This window comes from Akebia trifoliata, chromosome 4 (assembly GCF_017979445.1).
Source record: "Akebia trifoliata isolate Shusen 1 chromosome 4, ASM1797944v1, whole genome shotgun sequence".
NCBI lineage: Eukaryota > Viridiplantae > Streptophyta > Magnoliopsida > Ranunculales > Lardizabalaceae > Akebia > Akebia trifoliata.
In genome coordinates, this window is record NC_141378.1 from 4,836,768 (window position 1) to 4,859,609 (window position 22,842).

The 22,842-nt window shown below is 34.5% G+C and overlaps 1 protein-coding gene and 1 long non-coding RNA gene across 2 annotated transcripts; both read right to left on the reverse strand.

Annotated features, from left to right (window-relative positions):
- Positions 1-240: 240 nt before the first annotated feature.
- On the reverse strand, positions 241-903 carry LOC147403176 (agamous-like MADS-box protein AGL80). Its single transcript, XM_086437550.1, has one exon. It carries the CDS (start codon positions 901-903, stop codon positions 241-243), a length of 663 nt encoding a protein of 220 aa, XP_086293676.1.
- A 6,253-nt stretch (positions 904-7,156) lies between these two features.
- LOC147403177 (uncharacterized) lies at positions 7,157-7,999 on the reverse strand. Its single transcript, XR_015177437.1, has 2 exons — positions 7,664-7,999; positions 7,157-7,453 (listed from the first exon to the last, which is right to left on the reverse strand). It is a non-coding gene; the product is annotated as an uncharacterized LOC147403177 (long non-coding RNA).
- Between the last annotated feature and the right edge of the window lie 14,843 nt (positions 8,000-22,842).

Consider the following 22,842-nt stretch of genomic DNA (forward strand, 5'->3'; position numbering starts at 1 on the left):
ACAAACGTGAGACCACTTTTTTATACTACAATCATTTTAATAGAAAAAGGGAGTTAGGATGAACAACCAAAAAAAAAAAGTGAAGAAATCTTATGTATCCTTAGCTTAATTTCTGTGTGTGTGTGTGAGTGCGAGAGAGATATAGAGAATTATTTATTTATTTATTTATTTATATTTGATAAAGGAGTCTGGAACACTTTAGCACATTAAACAACATTTGAACAACAATATCGACTACTCTTAAGAAAACAAATCACCAAAGGACCATACAACATCATCTCCATATGGTATCATCTCAGTCTCATTGACACCAAACATGCCTTCATATGGACTCATCACTTCCATGAACCATGGTTGGTTCCTCATTGCCTCCACTGTCATTGGCATCTCATTCCCTTCACCCCTTGTCGTCCCATCTATTTCCTCTCTCTCCTTCCGAAGAACCTCTATCCTTTTTTCTATCCCCTTTTTCTTCTCCTCAATCCAAAGTCCCAAATCCCTCAGATCCTCCAACCCCACTTCATGCAAACCCTTACCTCCTAAACTCTCTTTCATCAGTTGTGCCATCTCACACTCTCTATTCTTTTTATATTGTTTCGTCACTTGTTCCCTCAATTTGTCTATCATTTGTCCAAGAAACCCTTCTTGATCCATCATTTTCTTGTTTTGCTCTGCATCCGGTAAACTCTTGAACTTAGTGATAATATTAAGTGCCTCAGAGTGTGAAGGCCAAACCTCGGGTTCTTGTTCATCGGGACTGTAAATGATCGCGCAAGCATTGACCCCACACAGTGTGCTGAGCTCACTTATCTTCTTCATCACACCCATCTTCCTTTTGTTGTAGGTTGATCTCCTTCTCGAGTCATCAGCAATCCATACATGCTTCACCCTCCTTCTTGGCATGGTTACTAGGGGTACATAGTCCTTCACATTAAGACCTATTTATAAAGGTGTATAGGTAAGATGAAATTACATTTTGGATTTGAGAAATCTTGGTGAGTAGATTTTGACATTATGATTATTAAGATTTGGATTGGTTGGAGTCTTGGTTTTTGTGGAAAAATATTTTATTTCATTTTGGGATCTAAAATGGATTAAAACAGTTGGTATTGGAAGATTTCATATCTGTACATTCGTGGACATATTAAATTGACCAATATGTCTTGGACATTTCATATCTGTAGTGAAGATAGAGAAATTGTTGTGTGATATCCTGCACTCCAGAAGTAGGTTAACTATCCAACTCCATATTTCCATTACACACTATTGATGTCATTTGGGCCACTGAAATTCCTCTTGATTGGTGATTTCTGATCTTGGGTACGTCGTAGATTTGTGATGGACTATAGTAGTGAATCCGGAACAGTGGGCCCACATTGATGTCGGCAGATAATTCCACAATATACTCGCATGTCTAATTGGCTATTCCGAGTTATATCCGATCCATATATGGAAACAAACGACAAGAGAGTAGGAATCGGGGTACGCGTGATTCTGCACAACCCTAGTAACTTCATAGAGTCGTGTTGAAGAAACATTGTAGGGGGACATATCTGACGTGGATTATCCAATTTCATATTAGGCAATTATTTGGTTAGGTTCAATTAGCTTTAATATGGATTAGATCAAAAATTATGAGGATCATGTAAGTGGTGGTTTCGGATTTCTTTCCAAAAGTCATGCGACACAGCCTTCAACACTCAGATGACGTGGAGGTTTGTATAGAATCATAGATGTTTTTTTCTTGAGATACAAAATGACAAGTATCTATGATTTTGTGTACACCACTAATGTTGAATGCAGTGTCTTAGAAAGTCATTGTAAAAATAATAAATGGAATTATATTTCCAAAAAAGAAAAAAATGAAATTAAGTAATGAGAGTAAAGATTTTACATCAACGATGAGGTGATGACCAACTGATGTCATGTTAACATTATCATGAGGTAAGCAACAGATATCTAACACGTGGTACAATAAGATTCATCTTGATAGAAAATAAAAATTCACCAATATTTTGTGACAAAAAAAAAATTATTACATCGAATAATAACTAAAAGATAGATTTAATATGTTTTTATAACAAAGAATGGTCATTAGATAAATCCCACAAGTGGATTCACAATCCATGTCTCGAGATCTGAACTTAAATTTGATGCCAACTCAACTATTTATTTATTTATTTATTTTTTTTTTACTCTGAGTAAACAAGTTTGTTAGTAGTCTACTTGAAAGTGAGCCCAATAGTATCTGATCCTAGGTCATGGGAACGACACTCCACACGTCTTTACCCACTTATCTAAGTTGACACCTTCAACATGACTAATGAGGAGGGAATCTGATTTTGATGCAAGGTCCTCCTATCAAATTTTAGTAGTGACTTTATAGTTAAGAAATTTGATACTAAATCAGGCTCACCAACCCTTGAGAATTTTTTTGGAGGAGCCGTACACAAACAATCAACTTAATTGGTGACTTACAGCTTTTAGATTTGATCATGAGATTATCAAGCCTAGTTAAATGTTCCACAATGCATACCTTGAGGGATTATATCAAACTTTTTGTGTTTATGAGAATAGCAATTTAACTTTTACATTAATTAAATTCTCGAATGCGTCTATAATTATATGTTCATTCGTTGTCACTTCATATAGTTTTTTTAATGCGAAAAGCTCGCAAACTCATTCTCAATAAGGAAGCCAATATGGACTTTGATTTTTATTCATCCTAATAATTTATTGATCAATCAATGACTTCGATCTCATTTCTCCACTTTAAAATTGCATGAGATGCCTTGAACTAGCACTAATAGGACTTACAACTCTCTCAATAGTAAACTCCAACAAACTCCACTATACGGTTAAAGAAAGAGGTCAGGGCCTCCCTCCAAAAAGAAAGAGGTCTTGAGTTCAAGACATCTCATTGGCCACCCAGTAGGATTTATTTCGGCTTACTTGTTACACGTGGTTTACGTTGCATATACCGAGGGATTTGTACTAGATATGGTGATCTAAGAGGTCAGTTGCCTCATCCCGATAAGTCTGGAAACCCTATTGTTAAAATAAATAAATAAATAAGGAAATTATTTATTTTAATTGAATGAAACTTTCAATCTTTAAGACAATAAATATTCTTCGACTAATGTGCAAAGTAACATTCTATGTATCTTTTATCCCCTTTGACTATAGTGTCCAATGTCAGACTATTTATTCGGCCCATGTGCCCTTTGTAGTTTTCAATTGCTTTAAGTTTACTAAAAGTATTAGATTCAAAATAGACGATAAAAAAAAGGAGTTTTCTTGATAGGTTAGAAAACGTGAAGACTTGTGAAACTCCTAACTCTTTCTCTCTAAAAGTGAAACATACTTGATAAATTTCGGGGTCCAACTCAAAATTAATTGACAATGAGTGGAGAATCCTAGGAGCTTATAAGGACAGAAACAAAAGTAATTTGTGTTCGATGTGGGACTAAACTCAACACACCTTAGCACGTGTAGGTCAAATTAGGCCAAAACATATGGAGATATGAAATTAGTGACGTGGAGAAGAGAAAAGCCTGTTCTGATGGTACACATAATACGAAAAAACAACTCCATTAAGAAAAGATAAGAGAGAATGATAGTTAAAAGAGGAGGTAAGTTTTGATCTTCAAAGACTAAGGAGAAACATTTCGATTGATAGAAATGATTGGAAATCCTTCTTCAACTAAGAATGGCACAAGGAGTGTTGTTTATTTGTATTATTGTTTGAATGTTAATGATCATATGACACTATGATCCATGGTGTTAAAGAATTTGTTTAATGCTTTCACATCAAACCAAGCCCCCCTAACTATATCATGGTGAAATCAGTTTGGGTTAAACTCAAAAGCTAAAATTCAGCATCACCATTGAAATTTGGGGTATGTTTGATTGCACATGGAAAATAGGGTGAAAAATCAATTTTTATGGAAAATGACATTTTTCAAGTGTTTGATTGCACATAGAAATGGAAATTCAATTTTTCACCCCAATCAAAAAGTCCACCAAAACATGGATTTCACTTTCCCACCCATATGAGTAGAAAAGTGAAATCCACCCATATTTTTCATCCTCAATTCTTTTCCACTCATATCTTCTTCTTCCCTACCACCACCACCACCATTACACTAACCTCGTCGTCGTCGTCACCGTTGCCGTCGTCGTCTCCGTCATCATCATCTCTGATCATCTGCTCTCTCTCTCTCACCTCCTCTGTCGCCACCACCACCACCACGTTCTCCCCCCATCTTCCTCATCATCTTCTTCCTTACTTACCTCCGTCGTTGCCACCATCACCACTACGTTCTCCATTCTTCTTCCTCACTTACCTCCACCGCCACCCTTGCTATCACCATTGCCACTGTCGTCACATCCTCCCCCCCTCCCTTTCCTCCTCATCTTCTTCTTCCTCTCCCCTTCCTTCTCCTTTTCTTCTTTTTTCTCATATTTTTTCCATGATTTTATCCAAGTAAAATCAAACAATGGAATTTGATTTTCCACCCCTACATATTTTCCACAACTATTTTTCTATGGATTTCAAATTTTATGGAAAGTCACTTTCCCTACAATCAAACATACCCTAAATAAAATTTAAAGAAACCCAAAATGGAATCTTAAATATAAGTTTGTACGTGGACTAATTCATTCCCCTCTCTCACGACAATAAGAACCAAAAATTGAAGTCTTATCTTAGCTTTAATTTAAACAAAAATCCTATGGATAAATACCTAGGGAGCTCCAACTCGTCAAAAGAAGTTCCTCTATCTCTTATTCGCAAGTAAAGTCAAAACAATTTGATAATTTCCTTTTACCATGGGCTGCCATGCTCTACATTGTTGTACTAGTTTTGAGATGAGCTTCTCGATCCGCTCCCTAAGAGCTACGAGTTCCAAATTTCTAAAGTTGAGAGCTCATTTTTACAAAGTAACCTAACGGTATGTTCAATTGCGCATGAAAAATGAGTGGAAAATTCAATTCTCATCTGTTTGATTAATATTTTCTATGAAAATTAGATTTTCACCCTCTTCCAAAAATTCAGCAAATGTTAGATATCATTTTTCCATTTATATCCATAGGAAAATGAAATTCTCCCCCAAATTAAAAACATTAATCTTCTTCCTACTACCACCATCGTTATCCTCACCGTCGATCGTTGTTATCATTTCCATTGTCGCAGTCTCTAGACATTGTACATCTCTCTTTTTCTTCTTCTTCCATCCGCTAACTTTCACCCATGCTCACATCTGCCCCCTCCTCTCTCATCCATCCTCTACTTCTTCTTTTTTTTCCTTATAATTTTTTAGATCCGATCAAACAGTAGAATTTGGCTTTCTCAGCCATACCCATTTTCCACTACAATCTTCTCATGGATATCAAATTCTATGAAAAAATGACTTCCCTTGCTATCAAACACACTAAAGGCTACTTCAAGCTTCCAACTCTGACAGTGACAGAGAGCTGCTCCATGTTACATTAGCTTCCAACTAACTTACATAGGACCAAAAGCTCCCTCATTATAGCAACCCTCTCCACCACACCTACCCAAACCTTCCACATTGTTGTGATACGTGTCTCATATTTTGCATATTAATACAGGGAACTCTTTTGATTGCAACTTGTATACGATTCCATCCATGATCTGATCGAGTAGGGACTATTTTGGATGTTTATTGGGTGAAGTACCTTTTTATGTGACAGCTAAGGATCTGTAGTAATGTAATCCTTTTTAAGAGCATAGTGATTTTGATTCGCATATCATTTATGAGTGTACAAAACGGACCGAAACCAGAATTGGAATGAAAACCAGACTGATCCCGAATCCAAGTCGAATAGAACCGAAACCAAATTAGTTCAATTCTGCCTCCTTGAACTTGGAACCGAACCGATTTCTTAGAATAATGATGAATGCGTCTTTTTACGCAGTTGGATACGTGGTTGATGTGGCAAGCGCACGAATCGCACATCTTATTCCTGTGTTTCCTGATGAAAATGATCTATGTTCTATGTCCTTACCACATCAGCCACATACTAAGATCACATGCATTCATCACGACTCAATTTTTCTCTCTCTCTCTCTCCAAAAATGCACCAATCATGATTGTGTAACTATCACATTTCCCCTCTCTCTATCTCTCTCTCAAAAGCGGATCTTCTGTAGCACAAATACAATGCTTGAAAGAGTGTCACATCAATCGTACACTTAGATATCACACTTAAAATATTGGATGTTCAATAGTCATTCATTTTCAAAGATATGAATTTAGAGGAAAAAAATTATTATTATTATTATTATTATTAAATTAGATTTAAATCATGATCACAAGAGGCTAGGATGTTAATTTTTGTTCCAAGATCTTTCAATCGTTGGATCTGTGCTACAGGGTGCTTCAGGAAGCAGGGTGCTATGGAGGACCTACTTCCCTCTCTTTACATAAACACACCTATCATGACTTCTCTCCCTACATAAACACACCTAGTAATTATCACATCTCTTAAAATTTTAAAAATATTTACATAGAGAAGTATTCTATTCCATTGTATGTTTCTCAAACTCTTAACCCAACTTCAACCCAAACTCCATCAATTTTCCATAATTTCAATCCAATTTCTTTTCTCAATAATTATAGGAATTTTTTTCAATAATTATCAATATTTTTAAAAATACCTAGAGTGTTACATGTATTTGAGATGTATATCACATGATATTAACAAATTTTTATCTAAGTGTCAATACTATGGATAGTTCTGTCAATATTTGTAACACTTTTAAAACAAAACAAAATTAATGATTCTGAGTTTTAAAATTTTGAAAAATTCAAAATTCTTGATTTGGGTACTCTTTTTTTTTTTTTTCTTTTCTTTCCAAACCCAAACCGAGCCCAACCTAAAATTTTGTACACTCCTAATCCTAATCACAGGGGTAGGCAACTGGCTTCTAGCCACGTAAAAATACCTGCCAAACTTATCATCAAACCCCACACCTACTCGCTGTCGCTGAGAGGGTATTGAGTCAGTCGTTCACATGCAACACCGTAACATATGGCTTTTATGGATAACGACATTATTTATCAATTTGGATTTGATCCAATAATCCGATCTAAATCCCTACGCAAAATAATTTAAACCACCACGCAAAATATAAATCAAACAAATTTATGTTCTTGAAACCCTAAAAACAGCACACAAATAATAATAAAAAAAAATCCCTGATTACATACTTAGAAAATCAACAAACGAAGAAACAGAGACGCAAAGGAAGATGATTTAGCCCGATCAGAAGTCCATAACACCAGAACCAGATAAAATCCATCAACACTAATCGAACAGCCACCACTCTAGAGAGATTTCAGGTTCACTTGGTGATGGCATAGATGGCATAGATGATTCCAGGAATGTACCCGAAAATAGTCAGCAAAAGACAGATCCAGAATTCAACCTGCAATCACCACCATTCACACCAAAAAGTATTAATTTTTTATTTATGGAGCAAATCGAAGTGAAATAGAAATTTTAAGTAAAAAATCGAGAAAACTAAATAATCAAAATGAGAAAAACAGAGAAATCTGCTCGAAGAAATCGCAGATTTTGAACAGAGAGGTCTCACGATCAGGGAAATGAAGGAGAAGATCGTGAGGAATTAATTAACCTTGCATCCGAACTTGAGAAAAACTCCAAGAGGAGGAAGGAGGATCGCCAAAAGGATGTCGATGCAATTCGCTGTTCCTTCGTCCGCCATTGTTGAAGTTCTTCAAGAAGCTTTCACAGAGAGAGCGAGAGAGCAACAGAGATTCTTCTGGAAACAAGTAGAAACCGAAGCGAAGCAGAGACGATTGGAATGGTGAGCCATCGGTGAGCCTTTTATGGTAAATGAAACACGTGGCAACAGAATATTGTGTTAATTCTTAACACGTTCGCTTCGTTGTATAACGTGCTTTTGTCCTGGTAACAGCTAAGACTTTACAACTGCTCGTGTGAAGTCCATATCACTGAGCAGATATTTGTTGTAAAACAAACATACGTATATGCTGTTAAATAATCAACAAATGGCCACGTGTTTATTAAAAAATTATATTTACAGACAAGAAAAAACTTAGGTGTGTGGGATCACAGAGATGAAGCCGTTACGTGTCTTGAATTTTATATTTTGAACAGACACGTGGAAGATTTTTGTTGTTCAAATAGTTTAACACGCTGATTTTGTTAACAGCAAATCTCTCGTCCACCTAAATAAAACAGTCTGTCAATTGGGTTGCTGGCCCACAGACCCAACTGTTCCACCCAAAAAATCTTAAACCTACAAAGGTGGGTTTGGTTTCAAATTTTCAACCCGTTAAATCTGGGCCCACCAACTCCCAAATCCGTTAGGTCCTAGTTCTTTATTTTATAATAATAAAAATAATTAAAACATATTATAAAATTACAGGTTTACACCATCTCCACTTGTTTTTCAATTAGAATGGAGATTGGACCCATACTACGAAGAAAAACAATATCAAAAGACTCTGAGAGGTAGGGCCATAAATGGGCCGAGTAAGGTTTGGACCATGTTTAAATGGGTCGGCTAGGACTTTTATACTCTAAAACTAATTAGATATGGCCAATCTAATGGTTAGGCCGGGCCAATTCAGATCTATTAACATAAAATATAAGTCCAAGCCCGGCCCATATATATGTCAGAAACAGAAACCATCCTTCTAAATGTAGATAATCGGCTAAGTGTCCAATGAGAGCCTAGCTACCAAAACCAAATCTGATCTATATCTTAATCGGGCTTACCCAGCCCAAGAACCAAGAAGGCTTATCAACTTACCCAAACTCAACTCCTGATAATGCCAAACCCGGCCAAACCCAAGCTCAGCCCATTCACAGCCCTACCAATCCGTCAGAGGGAAGGAGGGAGTTAGAACACCTTGCCTGTGGGACTCCAATCCGTGTGTTATATAAAGAGAAGGCAACCTCACCTTATGACCATTATTTTGAGGTTGAGTTAGGCCCATGGACCTTAACATGCACTACTAAATTGCCCGAAGGGAATATGTGCAGTCTGGGCTGTACGGTGCCGGCCGAATATGCTCCATTAAATGTATGCCGTTCAATGGGCCGGTACTAATGGGGCCTCAAAATCTTAGTCAAATACTAGGACCTAGTTACGCTAGAGTTGGTCTATAATTTTATATATCTAACAAAATTATAATACAATTTTCAGGCCAAATCCTGGCCCTAATAATAGACATCCAGGCCCTGATAATAGATTTGGGCCTGCACGGCCCATTGAGTGCCTTCTTTAAAAGTCATGAAGCAAGGAATAAAAAAGTGAGAAATATGAATATCCTTGATCCCTAAGATTGATCTAGTAGTAAGGAACTCTTTTTCCACTTTTTTTAATAGAGTCAAACTAGCCAGACTATCTTAGTAAGATATAAAATCTTACTAAGGGTCATTGGGCCCACATTGATTACCACTATGGCAATCCAACACTACAGCCCTTAAGATTTCAATGAGAATTTTTTTTTTTTTTTTTCAAAATCTTGTTTTAACTTGATCCATGGTGTTGAAAATGGACGGCTACTAAATTTCCAAATTTAAAATGAAAATTCAACGGTGAAAATAATTTTTTTTCTTTCAAAATTGTTAGAATTTCATCTTCTACATCACAATGGCATCAGATCATGTTTTTGGACTCCACAAGGTAATGCAGTCTAGAAACTTTCCTTAGTAACATAATAAGCAAAGTGTTTTTCTTTTGAATATTCCAATCTCTCTCCAAGTATCAGACATTCTATTTTCTTTTTTTTTCTAATCTAATAAATTTTCTTTCAATTTTTCAAAGGCTTCCTTCACACTCTGATAATTTGTAATTGCAACCCTAAAAAACAATTATTAATAGTTTTATAGTTTTAAAAAATTTAAATTATTTATAAATAATAAAAAAAAATTAATAATATTTTTCACTTTTACACAAATTTATATTATAAAGTAGTTCAATTCTGACCAATCAATGATTGGCCGATGCAAATTATTTGGAGAATTTCAAAACACTAGTAAACCCATGTTGACCAACTATGCCTTCCTTATAATTTTTTAACATTATCAAAGTTCTATTCTACCAAAACCCACATCACTTAACCATTCACCTAAGCAACTGCACTTATATGGACACGTGGCACCTCCTACGAATGAAGCCGATTCATTTTTTTTTTTTTTAAAGGTAAAATCCTTCTTAGAGTCATTTGGAGAAGAAACAAAGAAGGTGAGATAACCTTAGCAATCCTTACCAAAGTCCAACTCTTTATTTTTAATTTTATTTTTATGGGTAAAGGCCAACTCTTTGTAACCATTATAAACAAACAAACAAACAATTGAATGGGATTCACACTTTTCTTTTCTTGTTGAAACTTATGGGTCTTTGTTAATAATTCAGAAAATTTGAGTCCACACGAGACAACTCACTTCTCCACTATAAAACAAAGTTGTTAAGTAAACCCCAAGCTTTATCGATTCAATGGCTTACAAATATTGATAAATTTACATACATGTGGCAACACTTCAGTTGTCGTTATTGTTGTTTTGGACCTTTATAGCATTTGGCCAAACAATCACACAGAACCAGTGGATGTATTTGTTTGAAAATTTGTGGTTGTAGCACCGCAGCTTGTCTCCGTATTTTATTGTTGATATGGTGCTGCCGCTAAGTCTGGTATGATTTCAGAGAATTCGACTTCTAGAAAATATGAATTCCATATGAAATTGAATTACAAACCTGGAAAATTTTCACAAGGAGAATTTGTTTTCTTAGTTTGGGAGGTGTGAATAATTGTGGAAGGATTACACTATGAGAAATAATTTTTCAGATGTTGAAAATTGAATTTATGAAAAAAATTCATATAATCATGCACCTAGCTAGAAAGTGGAAATCTGATTTTTTTTTTTGGTGCATTCTAGTAAATGCCAATAAGGAATATTTCTTGAATTATGATAATTTGACTTACCCACTAGGCATACTCAACCAACACCCCTGGGTGATAGATTTGAGAGTTATAGATTTAATCTTATTGGGATACAAAATTGCACTTCCCTATAAAAATGTGATAATTTTGTATCTTGAGGAGAACAGATCTACGATCGACCCTCTCATGTTAGGGGTGCCAATTGAGTATGTCATGTGGGTAAGTCAGATTATCACAACTCATATTTCTATGCTCTTATTATCTGTTTTTTTTTTTTTTTTTTAAACATGAAATTCTTATTGGTAGAGGATCAGGACCCGATCCATTAGGCAGTCTGTAGGACAAATCCAATCTTGATTTTCTAACCATACTCGATAGGACTAATCCATGATCACATGCACTGACCCACACAACACATATGACATTTTAATCAAAAAATAATCATCAATTTCAAACTCACAATTTAAAAGAGCAAACTCTAATTGTTGGTCTTACCACTGTGACACACGCCAGGTGGGTATGCTCTTATTACCTCGGTAGCCCATTTTCTAAGGTTAAAAATAGTTCAAGTAATGATTCTAATTAGAAATCCAAATTTCACAATCACTTCAATTAGAGGTACACGGGTCACTCAGCAACTATTGTTTGGTTATGATCTAAGGAAGACTCTGGTCAACAAAGAACGGTCAGTCAACCATTGATTTGCTGAGTCACATAAATTACATAACATGGCTAGAAACGTTGAGTGTGGGACCCACGACGTCTAAGGGATAAGAGAGAGTGGTTTGAGTTTTGGATTTACTGTTAGCCACGTGTTCAACAAAGAAAAGCGGTGGAACCTCTTTAGTCTGTAGGATGTTGCTTTTGAGATCAAGTGTCGTTGTTTATGTCGGGTTGTGGATCATCTTCCCCACGGATTCCGTTTTCAAGCTCTCTCATCCATATCCATATCCATATCCAATCCATGTGGCTCTCCACTCAATTTAGTGGAAGTGTAAAAGAAAATAATAACCTGCCATCATATTATGCTGACGTGGCATTGCATAGAGACACCTAAAGAGTGCTTTTATTCTAACTAGAAAATCTTTAATCGACAAATACTCGATTGATGTGTTATAGACACGAAAGTGTAGATCTGTTTTCTCGGTTACACAAACAAGTAAGAATAATGATTTTTATGAAAATGTACAATTGTGTATCTCAAGAAAAAAGATTTATGATTTCATTCTGTGTCCATGCCATGTCAGCTTAGTGAAGACTTTCTAATCAGCACTCTTTAGATTCTTGTAAGGACCATAATCGAATAAGAGGGTGTGAATCAATAACTTATGGGATCGATTTTGGACCAAAAAATTCTGATTTAATAAGGATTTATAGTGTGCTTGAAATATATTAAATCTGGTCTTGATTTAAAAAGTGAGAGATTCAATTAGGGACATGATTTTTAAACTCGTCCGAGATCAAGACGTATCACCCGAGTTAACTTGGTATCAGAGCTAAACGAGACCAACTCACAAAATGATTTTTTTGACTGAGTTTTACATCTCATGTACAATTTTTCGAGTTATCTTACGAGACGTCTCAAACGTATCGAAAAACTCGTCTGAGACGACTCGATATCTGAACTGAACGAGACGAGACGCGATACCAAACTTAAAAATCATGATTAGGGATGAGTCAAATAAGTTTTTATCAATAAGATCTCGTTAACAGCTACTTATACCAACCAAAATCAATTTGAGCTTTAAATATTCAAAATAAGCCACATGGGGTGACTTGGAAAAAAGAATAATCAAGGACGATCGATATCATCAGCTACATCTATTTCTTTTTTTTTTAATACTATTAATTGTTATCTAATATGTCTATCTTAATTCTTAAGGGTCTAAGGTGAAAACGTATATTTTCACATTTTCTCCTCTAACATCAACGTAGACAAGTGGTTGAGCATCGTTGGCCACGTGTGAAAAGGTGAAAAAAACATGGCTTGTTTCTTCCACTAACATAGTAGGTATGATAGTAACATTAGAAAAACCTCTTATAAAGGTGTCAAAGTTTACGAGTGTTGATATCATAGGTGAGCTCAAATAACTTTACTCACCCACTAATAATTGACTATCATCCCATCCCTAAAGAAAAATAAAAAACAAAAAAATTAGGAATGCTTACATCTCACCTCTTTTCAATGATTAATTCTGTTAGACTTCTTATACGATAAAATTTACACCATCAAATGAAAGCTATCGTTAGGTCTATTGCTTTAGATTTGGGCAATCAAAAGGTATAAATTATTTGTTCAAGATATTTGCATGTTTAGGGGTGGAGTTAGGATTTTACATGTTCAAAATTTGGTTTCACATCTGGTCTTGCCCATGTCAGATATCGAGTCGTCTTGGATGAGTTTTCTAAATATCACTCGGGCATTACGTCTCGATCTAATTTTGAAACCATGTATGGGAATAGGTCAAGTACACCTTAGATTCACGTTCAAAAATATGTTAAAAAATTGGGCGATATTTTTAAGTTACAGGAAAAAAATATAATATTTCAAAAGGCATACCTTCTTTAATAAGATTGGTATCTTCTTAGAATAATATATTACAAATCAAAAATATCAAAATAAATAAATAATACTATAAAATATCAAATTCAATCGAGATAGCAAAATATCTAAAGACCCCACGAAATAAACATAGAAAAATCGAATTAGGTCTAGAATTAATTAAAAATTGACATCGAATTGACAATTCCTGATCAAAATTAAAGCACCTCCGAATTAATTACTCCTTAAACGCACAGTTGAATGTGTAAACCAACCTATTAAATAGAGTATGGCCCAAAATATAAGATATTTAAAAAGTCTTGTCAATCAGAAAGGGAGAGGCGTTTATTTGACAAGATTGGTATAGTTTTTACGTACATCTAACCCTATCCCCTTCAAAAAAAAAAAATATATATATATATATATATGGGGCCGGTTCGACGTCCGTCTCAAAAAACGTCTGAGAAACTGATGTTTCTCGACCGTCAGATTTCAGTCAATCAACGGCGCACATTCTTCCGCACGTCAAGTCATTTATTAAAAACGAAAATTTTAAAATTTGCAAGCACATCCCTCTATTTTTACAAATTGCAAACGAACTCTCCTTCTCCCTTTCTACTCGATAGAACGAGAGAAATCAGTCGTTCTCTCTCTCTTTGTCTCCATCTCCATCGAAATCTTGAGAGCTCGCTCACACTCTCTCTCTCTCTCTCTCTCTCTCTCTCTCTCTCTCTCTCTCTCTCTCTCCTCTCTCTCTCTCTCTCTCTCTATATATATATATATATATATCTCTCTCTCTCTCGAGATCGATCGAGTCTCGATAGAAAACCAACCAAATGTATGGAGAACTTTGTAAAGGAAAAGTACCCTGGGATGGCTGAATCTTTCAATGCCAAGTACTTGAGAAAACCTCCTCATTCTGGAGGAGGGAGGAGGTTCAGTGAGAATAGGGAGCAGCAGATGTGACCTTGACCCATCCATCCCGCTTATCTTTTGTAGTTATAGTTTCTGTACTGTATATAACTTTCCCACTATGCGATGCTCTGGCCTATCTCAAGGAAGCAGCTTCTTGCCAGCCTGCGTACCTTTGATCTCATCCCCGGCCCTTTTTGGTATTTGTATGTATGTACTGTTTATGTTTCTGATGACCACACTTTGTTTTGTTCTTGAGAAGCTTGACCATATGGTTAGATGACCAGTTTTTACCATACTACATTTTTAATGAATCATTTGAACTTTATGCCAAATGACAGCAAAGAAAAAGCCATGGGTATATAGTTTGGATTTTATGCCTTTTAAGTTGTCTGTTTAGTTTCCAGCACAGAAATAAAATTTAAACAAGCTTGCAAATCTGTTTTTACATCATTCAATAGTGAATGTATTATGGAGAGAGAGAGAGAGAGAGAGAGAGTGTGTGTGTGTGTGAGCGAGCTCTCAAGATTTCGATGGAGATGGAGACAAAAAGAGAGAGAACGACTGATTTCTCTCGTTCTGTCGAGTAGAAAGGGAGAAGGAAAGTTCGTTTGCAATTTGTAAAAATAGAGGGATGTGCTTGCAAATTTTAAAATTTTCGTTTTTAATAAATGACTTGACGTGCGGAAGAATGTGCGCCGTTGATTGACTGAAATCTGACGGTCGAGAAACATCAGTTTCTCAGACGTTTTTTGAGACGGACGTCGAACCGGCCCCAGGGTACTTTTCCTTTAAATAGAGTATGGCCCAAAATATAAGATATTTAAAAAGTCTTGTCAATCAGAAAGGGAGAGGCGTTTATTTGACAAGATTGGTATAGTTTTTACATACATCTAACCCTATCCCCTTCAAAAATTATATATATATATACTGCAAATCATGCTTACTGAAATAAATAAATAAAAATACTATAAAATATCAAATTCAATCGAGATAGCAAAATATCTAAAGACCCCACGAAATAAACATAGAAAAATCGAATTAGGTCTAGAATTAATTAAAAATTGACATCGAATTGACAATTCCTGATCAAAATTAAAGCACCTCCGAATTAATTACTCCTTAAACGCACAGTTGAATGTGTAAACCAACCTATTAAATAGAGTATGGCCCAAAATATAAGATATTTAAAAAGTCTTGTCAATCAGAAAGGGAGAGGCGTTTATTTGACAAGATTGGTATAGTTTTTACGTACATCTAACCCTATCCCCTTCAAAAAAAAAAAATATATATATATATATATATGGGGCCGGTTCGACGTCCGTCTCAAAAAACGTCTGAGAAACTGATGTTTCTCGACCGTCAGATTTCAGTCAATCAACGGCGCACATTCTTCCGCACGTCAAGTCATTTATTAAAAACGAAAATTTTAAAATTTGCAAGCACATCCCTCTATTTTTACAAATTGCAAACGAACTCTCCTTCTCCCTTTCTACTCGATAGAACGAGAGAAATCAGTCGTTCTCTCTCTCTTTGTCTCCATCTCCATCGAAATCTTGAGAGCTCGCTCACACTCTCTCTCTCTCTCTCTCTCTCTCCTCTCTCTCTCTCTCTCTCTCTATATATATATATATATATATATCTATCTCTCTCTCTCGAGATCGATCGAGTCTCGATAGAAAACCAACCAAATGTATGGAGAACTTTGTAAAGGAAAAGTACCCTGGGATGGCTGAATCTTTCAATGCCAAGTACTTGAGAAAACCTCCTCATTCTGGAGGAGGGAGGAGGTTCAGTGAGAATAGGGAGCAGCAGATGTGACCTTGACCCATCCATCCCGCTTATCTTTTGTAGTTATAGTTTCTGTACTGTATATAACTTTCCCACTATGCGATGCTCTGGCCTATCTCAAGGAAGCAGCTTCTTGCCAGCCTGCGTACCTTTGATCTCATCCCCGGCCCTTTTTGGTATTTGTATGTATGTACTGTTTATGTTTCTGATGACCACACTTTGTTTTGTTCTTGAGAAGCTTGACCATATGGTTAGATGACCAGTTTTTACCATACTACATTTTTAATGAATCATTTGAACTTTATGCCAAATGACAGCAAAGAAAAAGCCATGGGTATATAGTTTGGATTTTATGCCTTTTAAGTTGTCTGTTTAGTTTCCAGCACAGAAATAAAATTTAAACAAGCTTGCAAATCTGTTTTTACATCATTCAATAGTGAATGTATTATGGAGAGAGAGAGAGAGAGAGAGAGAGTGTGTGTGTGTGTGAGCGAGCTCTCAAGATTTCGATGGAGATGGAGACAAAAAGAGAGAGAACGACTGATTTCTCTCGTTCTGTCGAGTAGAAAGGGAGAAGGAAAGTTCGTTTGCAATTTGTAAAAATAGAGGGATGTGCTTGCAAATTTTAAAATTTTCGTTTTTAATAAATGACTTGACGTGCGGAAGAATGTGCGCCGTTGATTGACTGAAATCTGACGGTCGAGAAACATCAGTTTCTCAGACGTTTTTTGAGACGGACGTCGAACCGGCCCCAGGGTACTTTTCCTTTAAATAGAGTATGGCCCAAAATATAAGATATTTAAAAAGTCTTGTCAATCAGAAAGGGAGAGGCGTTTATTTGACAAGATTGGTATAGTTTTTACATACATCTAACCCTATCCCCTTCAAAAATTATATATATATATACTGCAAATCATGCTTACTGAAATAAATAAATAAAAATACCACATAAGAAATTAAACTCAATATAGAATACCAAAATATCCAAAAACTCACGCAGTAAACAAAAAAACGATCAAATGAAGTCTAGAATCATAGAAAAAATTGATATCGAATTAATAATTAAATGTACTCTCCTGCCGTTCAGTTACGCAGAGTTGATCAAAAGCATCTGTGGTACTCATACACTTTCACATCGAAAAATGGATATGAGGTACGAGCCTAAGGTCACTTCAACATTATTCATTAAAAATACATGGCCTAAGTATAAGATGTTAAACAACTCTTATCAATCGAAAGGGATGACAAACGTTGACTTGAAAAATACAATTTTGAAGGACTAATATGGTATTCGGTGTGGATAATTCTTAGTATTATCTTTCTTATGGAAAATATAATAATAAATAACAAACCTATTAATATTGTTTGAATGCTTTTTATTATTAAAAAATCACCAATAAATGTTGAGCACAATGGCCAAGCATCCCTAAAAAAAAAAAGGAGATGTCTTGAGTTCAACCCCTAATTCAGCCCCCACAAGGATTTATCTCTACTTAATTGATATGTGTGAGTTGTCGGATATTGAAAAATGTTTATAAACAAATAACAAAGAATGGGATTACAAAAGATGACATCCGGGCCAAGAATTTTGGATTACAAGCATAGTAACAAAAAACGACGACTTTTTGAACAAATCACATTTTAAACATGTCTTGCATCTCTGTCAATTAAAAAATATAAGTTTTTTTCTTTTGTGACAAAAAAAATTGTGTTTATTCCTATTTTTTTGTTTTTTCACTTTCTTCTCACGAAAAAAAAAATTAAACATTTTCTTATTTTTTTTTCAATGTGGGATTTGACACATAATAGAATTTTGTGATTCATAAATGTAAAAATATGAGATTTGATGATAATAATTTGATTTTATGAATTTTCATTATATATATATAGGGAAATGTTCGGCACCAAACATTTTGACAAAACATTTTTTTAAATATGGGTTAGAAGTTTTGGAATGAGCTGATTTTTTATGAGGATGATCTCTACGGTGAGGAGATCCTCATCACCAAAAATCAGCCCATTCCAAAACTTCTAACCCTATAAAAAGTGATTTACAAAAAATGGACGGTTCACGATTTTTCAACTTGTAAACATGGGGCTAGAAGTTTTGGAATGGGCTGATTTTTGGTGAGGAGAACTGTCCATTTTTTGTAAACCATTTTTGATGGGGTTAGAAGTTTTGGAATGAACTGATTTTTTGTGGTGATGATCTCCTCATCGTAGAGATCATCCTTATCAAAAATCAGCCAATTCCAAAACTTCTAATTCATGTTTTGAAAAATGTTTGGTGCTGAACATTTCCATATATATATATATGGGGTCACGTTCAATGGCAAAACATTTTTCAAAACATGAGTTAGAAGTTTTGGAATGAGCTGATTTTTGGTGAGGATGATCTCTACAATGAGGAGATCATCCTCACAAAAAATCAGCCCATTCCAAAACTTCTAACCCATGTTTACAAGTTGAAAAATCGTGGACCGTCCATTTTTTGTAAACTGTTTTTGACGGGGTTAGAAGTTTTGGAATGGGCTGATTTTTGGTGATGATGATCTCCTCATCGTAGAGATCATCCTCACCAAAAATCAGCCCATTCCAAAACCTCTAACTCATGTTTTGAAAAATGTTTTATCAAAAAGTTGGCCATCCAATGCCCCCATATATATATATATATATATAAAGTTTTTCTCTAAATTTTCTCGTCTAAATTTAAACCCATACTCCGACTTTGTAACCATGGTTACGAGAGAATTGACCGGCGATTGAAAAAAGTTAGGATTTTTGCGCAATGTTTGTTTATTTCTACATGTTTGCAATCAGTGAGAAATGTATCGATCAATAGGAGTCGTGATTTTCGAACGCGCCTCCGATCCTGACGTGGCATGGGGTTAGAATCATAGATTTCTTATCTTTGTAATATCCCATAAATATGTGCAGTTGTGTATCGCGAGGAAAAGAATCTATGGTCTTGGCACATGCCACGCCAAGAGCGAATGGGAGCGTCAGAAAATCATTATTCTACTCAATAGTTCCCTTAATAGTGATGACTAGAAACAAGTCGTTGACTGGTCAATAAATTCACGGGCATTGAGAAACCGATTTACTAAATTCTCACAATTCTGACGTAGACATGTATACATAACCGTAGATGATTTTAATACGTATCGCGAGGAAACGCATCTATGGTTATGTGCGCATCCCACGTCAGACTTGTGAGAATCGCAGTAAATTCTTTTTGTCATTTCAGCATTTTTCTTTATAATAATTAAATAAATAAAAAAGACGAACTCTAAAAAAAATAAAAAATGATTAAAGTTGCCTTGAAATGTCCAGTGTGGGACCCACGTGCTTCTACAGATAAGTCTAACTCTTTCATTTCGTGGCTTTTATTTCTCGTAGCCACGTTTTCAACAATGATAGGTGGTGGGACCCGCATACCTTAACCTGTTACTTTTTGGATCAGTGTATTGATTTTGTCGTGTTGTGCATCATTCCCCCCCCTCCGAATGGTGACGTGGACATTTTAGTGCCACGGGCGCGGCTGTAAAGCACTATAGCCCGTGCATGTGGTTCTCCACGCTCACGTTAGAGGAATCACGTGTGGTTCACATTTTAAGCTTCATCAAGTGTGGATAAAAAAAAGACTCCTCTATCAACCGAAACAATTTTATTTTTTATTTTTAACTTATTCAAGATAATTTTTTTGGATAATGCTTTTATGATAATGATATATTTAACATAAGTTATATAGGGTATTTTTGGAATGAAAATGATTTTATAACTTACAAATGGTAGGTTTATTATTTTATTTTTTTGTTATTCAATTTTTATAATTTTTTTATTGATATTTAATTTGAATTGTGATAAATTGACACTCATCTTTATATATTCTCTGATCTAGAAATTCAAGGACCATAAATCTTTGTCCTTATGTATCCTTAAGCAAAGGATCTACAATTTTGTGAAGGGAGCATACCAAAAAAATGTCAGATTATCATGACTTATTTAATTTATATAATTTTAAGTAGATGTTATTATAGGGTTAAGAGTTTGATTACTAGGTTAGGGATTGATTAATTGAGAGTGGATTTAGATTAATGACTAGAAATTAAATTGGGTCGATCTATAGATTTGGATAAATGAGTTAGGAAAATATATTTGAATGAGATTATATAGATGGACTAGGGACAATGTTTGAATGTGCAAAATACTTTAAAATAATGTATATGTAAAAGTATAAATGAAGAAATATGTCAAGTAACAATTATTATGTAATGTGGGTTCGTTGAAGAGTTTTAGACTTTTAAATGAAATCAACTTAAAATTTTAAAATTTTAGATTTTTTTCTAATGGATTTGTACAAATTGAGATATCTACATTATTTTTAAATGAAGATGGGGATTGGATTCATATTAGGAAAAGTAGCATCAAATGATTCTAAATAGTTTCATAAGGTACATGTATTTATAAGTTTATAAAGTAACAAAAAATCAATTTAAACCAGATTAAATTTGTTTGGCTAAAGTTTTGATTTCACTAATTTAGGCCCAACGAGGATTAGTGAGGCAATAATTCATGATAAGTTTGTGCATAGCTAGCTTTAGATTCCCACTTTTAACGAATATAAATTAGATTTCTCAAAGCATCTTGTACTTGGACACTTTTCTTATTCTCTACTTTCTAGAATTTTATTATTCAAATCTCTTCTTAATTAAAAAATAATAATTAAAAGTAATAATAAGGAATCTTACATTAAATCTTGAGGATGTATTTTTCCACTATCTCTATTAACTTATGCGATTCTTAACCCATAAAGGATGTAAATTAACAAAGGATCAGTATTGATATCCAATATATCAATAATCTTCGCTTACTTTTCTCTCTAATTTCACCTTCTTTGCAAATAAAATCAGCAAATGGTAGTGAGGAAAGAATTATTAAATAATTTTATTTATTAGTAGGACTTCAATCATCGTCGAGAGCTCTTGAGAAGAAAAAAATCACAGTTCAGTTGAACAAATATTGACATTTGAAAGGTCACATCGTCTTAGTAAGTAGGAACGATTATAGACCACAGAAGGTGATGTGCCAACAACCAGCACGTGACCTTTTCTCCTCTTTTGTTTCTGTACCATTTATTTTGGAGTTTGTGTGAGCAGGTTTTTCCTTCCTTTCTCCTTTTTTCAGAACTAATAATTAAAGGGTGTTGGTAACATGTGGCCTAAGAGCACACGTTAAAGTCTAATAAATACACCTGGGGAATAAGTATATTAAGGTATTTTGATTTTAAAAAAATTAGGGCATTTTCGATATAAAGTTTAACTTTTAGGGGTAGTTAATTAATGCACTTTAACCTGTGTTTAAGTTTTTTTTTTTTTTTGGTTGAATCGTGATAATCTAACTACCTAACGTGGCAAACTCAATCAACTACCCTGACATGACAAGTTCAACAATCATAGATCTGTGCTCTTTGGGATATATGATTGCACTTTCCCATAAAAATGTGTATCTCGAGGAAATTGTATATCTTGATGAGCATAGATCTACAATTTCGAACTTTATAATGTCAGGTAATCGATTGAGTGTGCCACCTGAGGTAGTCAAATTATCATGATTTTTTTTTTTTCAAGAGAAAGAAAGTTTTTGAGACACCATCTATATAGTTTGACCACTCATTATTTCTCCCACTATATAGTAGAGATGGATTTCATATTTATTTTTAATAAATAGGAAGATAGTGAACAAAGATTTATTGTTTAGAATATTTTGTGCGAAACTAATGAACCAAAGGCACGTGTCTTGTAAAAACAAGTAAAAAACAAACGATTAAACTGCTCAGAAATTCTCTCCACTAACCAATCACTATTGTTTTTTCAATACTGGTGATTGCATGCCATTAATTCTTTAGCTTAGCACAAAAAAATAAAATCAAAACACCAAATCTTTGTCAAAAGGTAAAGGTAGGTGATTAAAGTCAATAACCTAGCATCTTCACTAATTAAAATCATATTTTTAAAATGAATTGAGTCATCTCGATTTGTTTTCGAGATTACTCGATCCCAAAACACGATGAGGAGTGCCTTATCTAATCATTCAAAAAATCATGGAATCAACTTGTTAAATAGATTGAGTCATCCTCAAAATATATCAAATTGGGTCAGAAACTCAATTGAGTTAGTCAATTATATATAATTTTTTTTTTTGTAAATAAAAAATAAATATTTTTTGGACTTGGCTCGATGGAGATTCCACTGGATTTTCTAAAGTTTTAAGAATATAATTAAAACACTTTCCCATTAATATAAGGAGATTATGGACAAATGCGTATCATTCTTTCCTCTCAAAATGATATGAAGTGACTAAACTACCCTCACTATGTTCAAATAAAGAGTCGTTCCTTTATTTTTTTAATTTTTTTTTTTTTAGAGGTAAAAGAGCCGTTCCTACTTTTACATTTCTAAGTTCCTATTCTATAAAAGTATCCCAAAATAAATAAATAAATAAATACCCTCATTACCGTATGAAATGACTAAAATGCCCTCAATCATGTTTTTAGTGAATATTTGAGATTTCCTTACCAATGGATTTTGTTAACACGTGCCTTTAAAGTGCTTTAAATACGTTTTGAAATTT

Excerpts from the sequence above, each read along its gene's own strand:
- LOC147403176 (XM_086437550.1), bottom strand. The coding sequence starts at position 903 with ATGCCAAGAAGGAGGGTGAAGCATGTATGGATTGCTGATGACTCGAGA.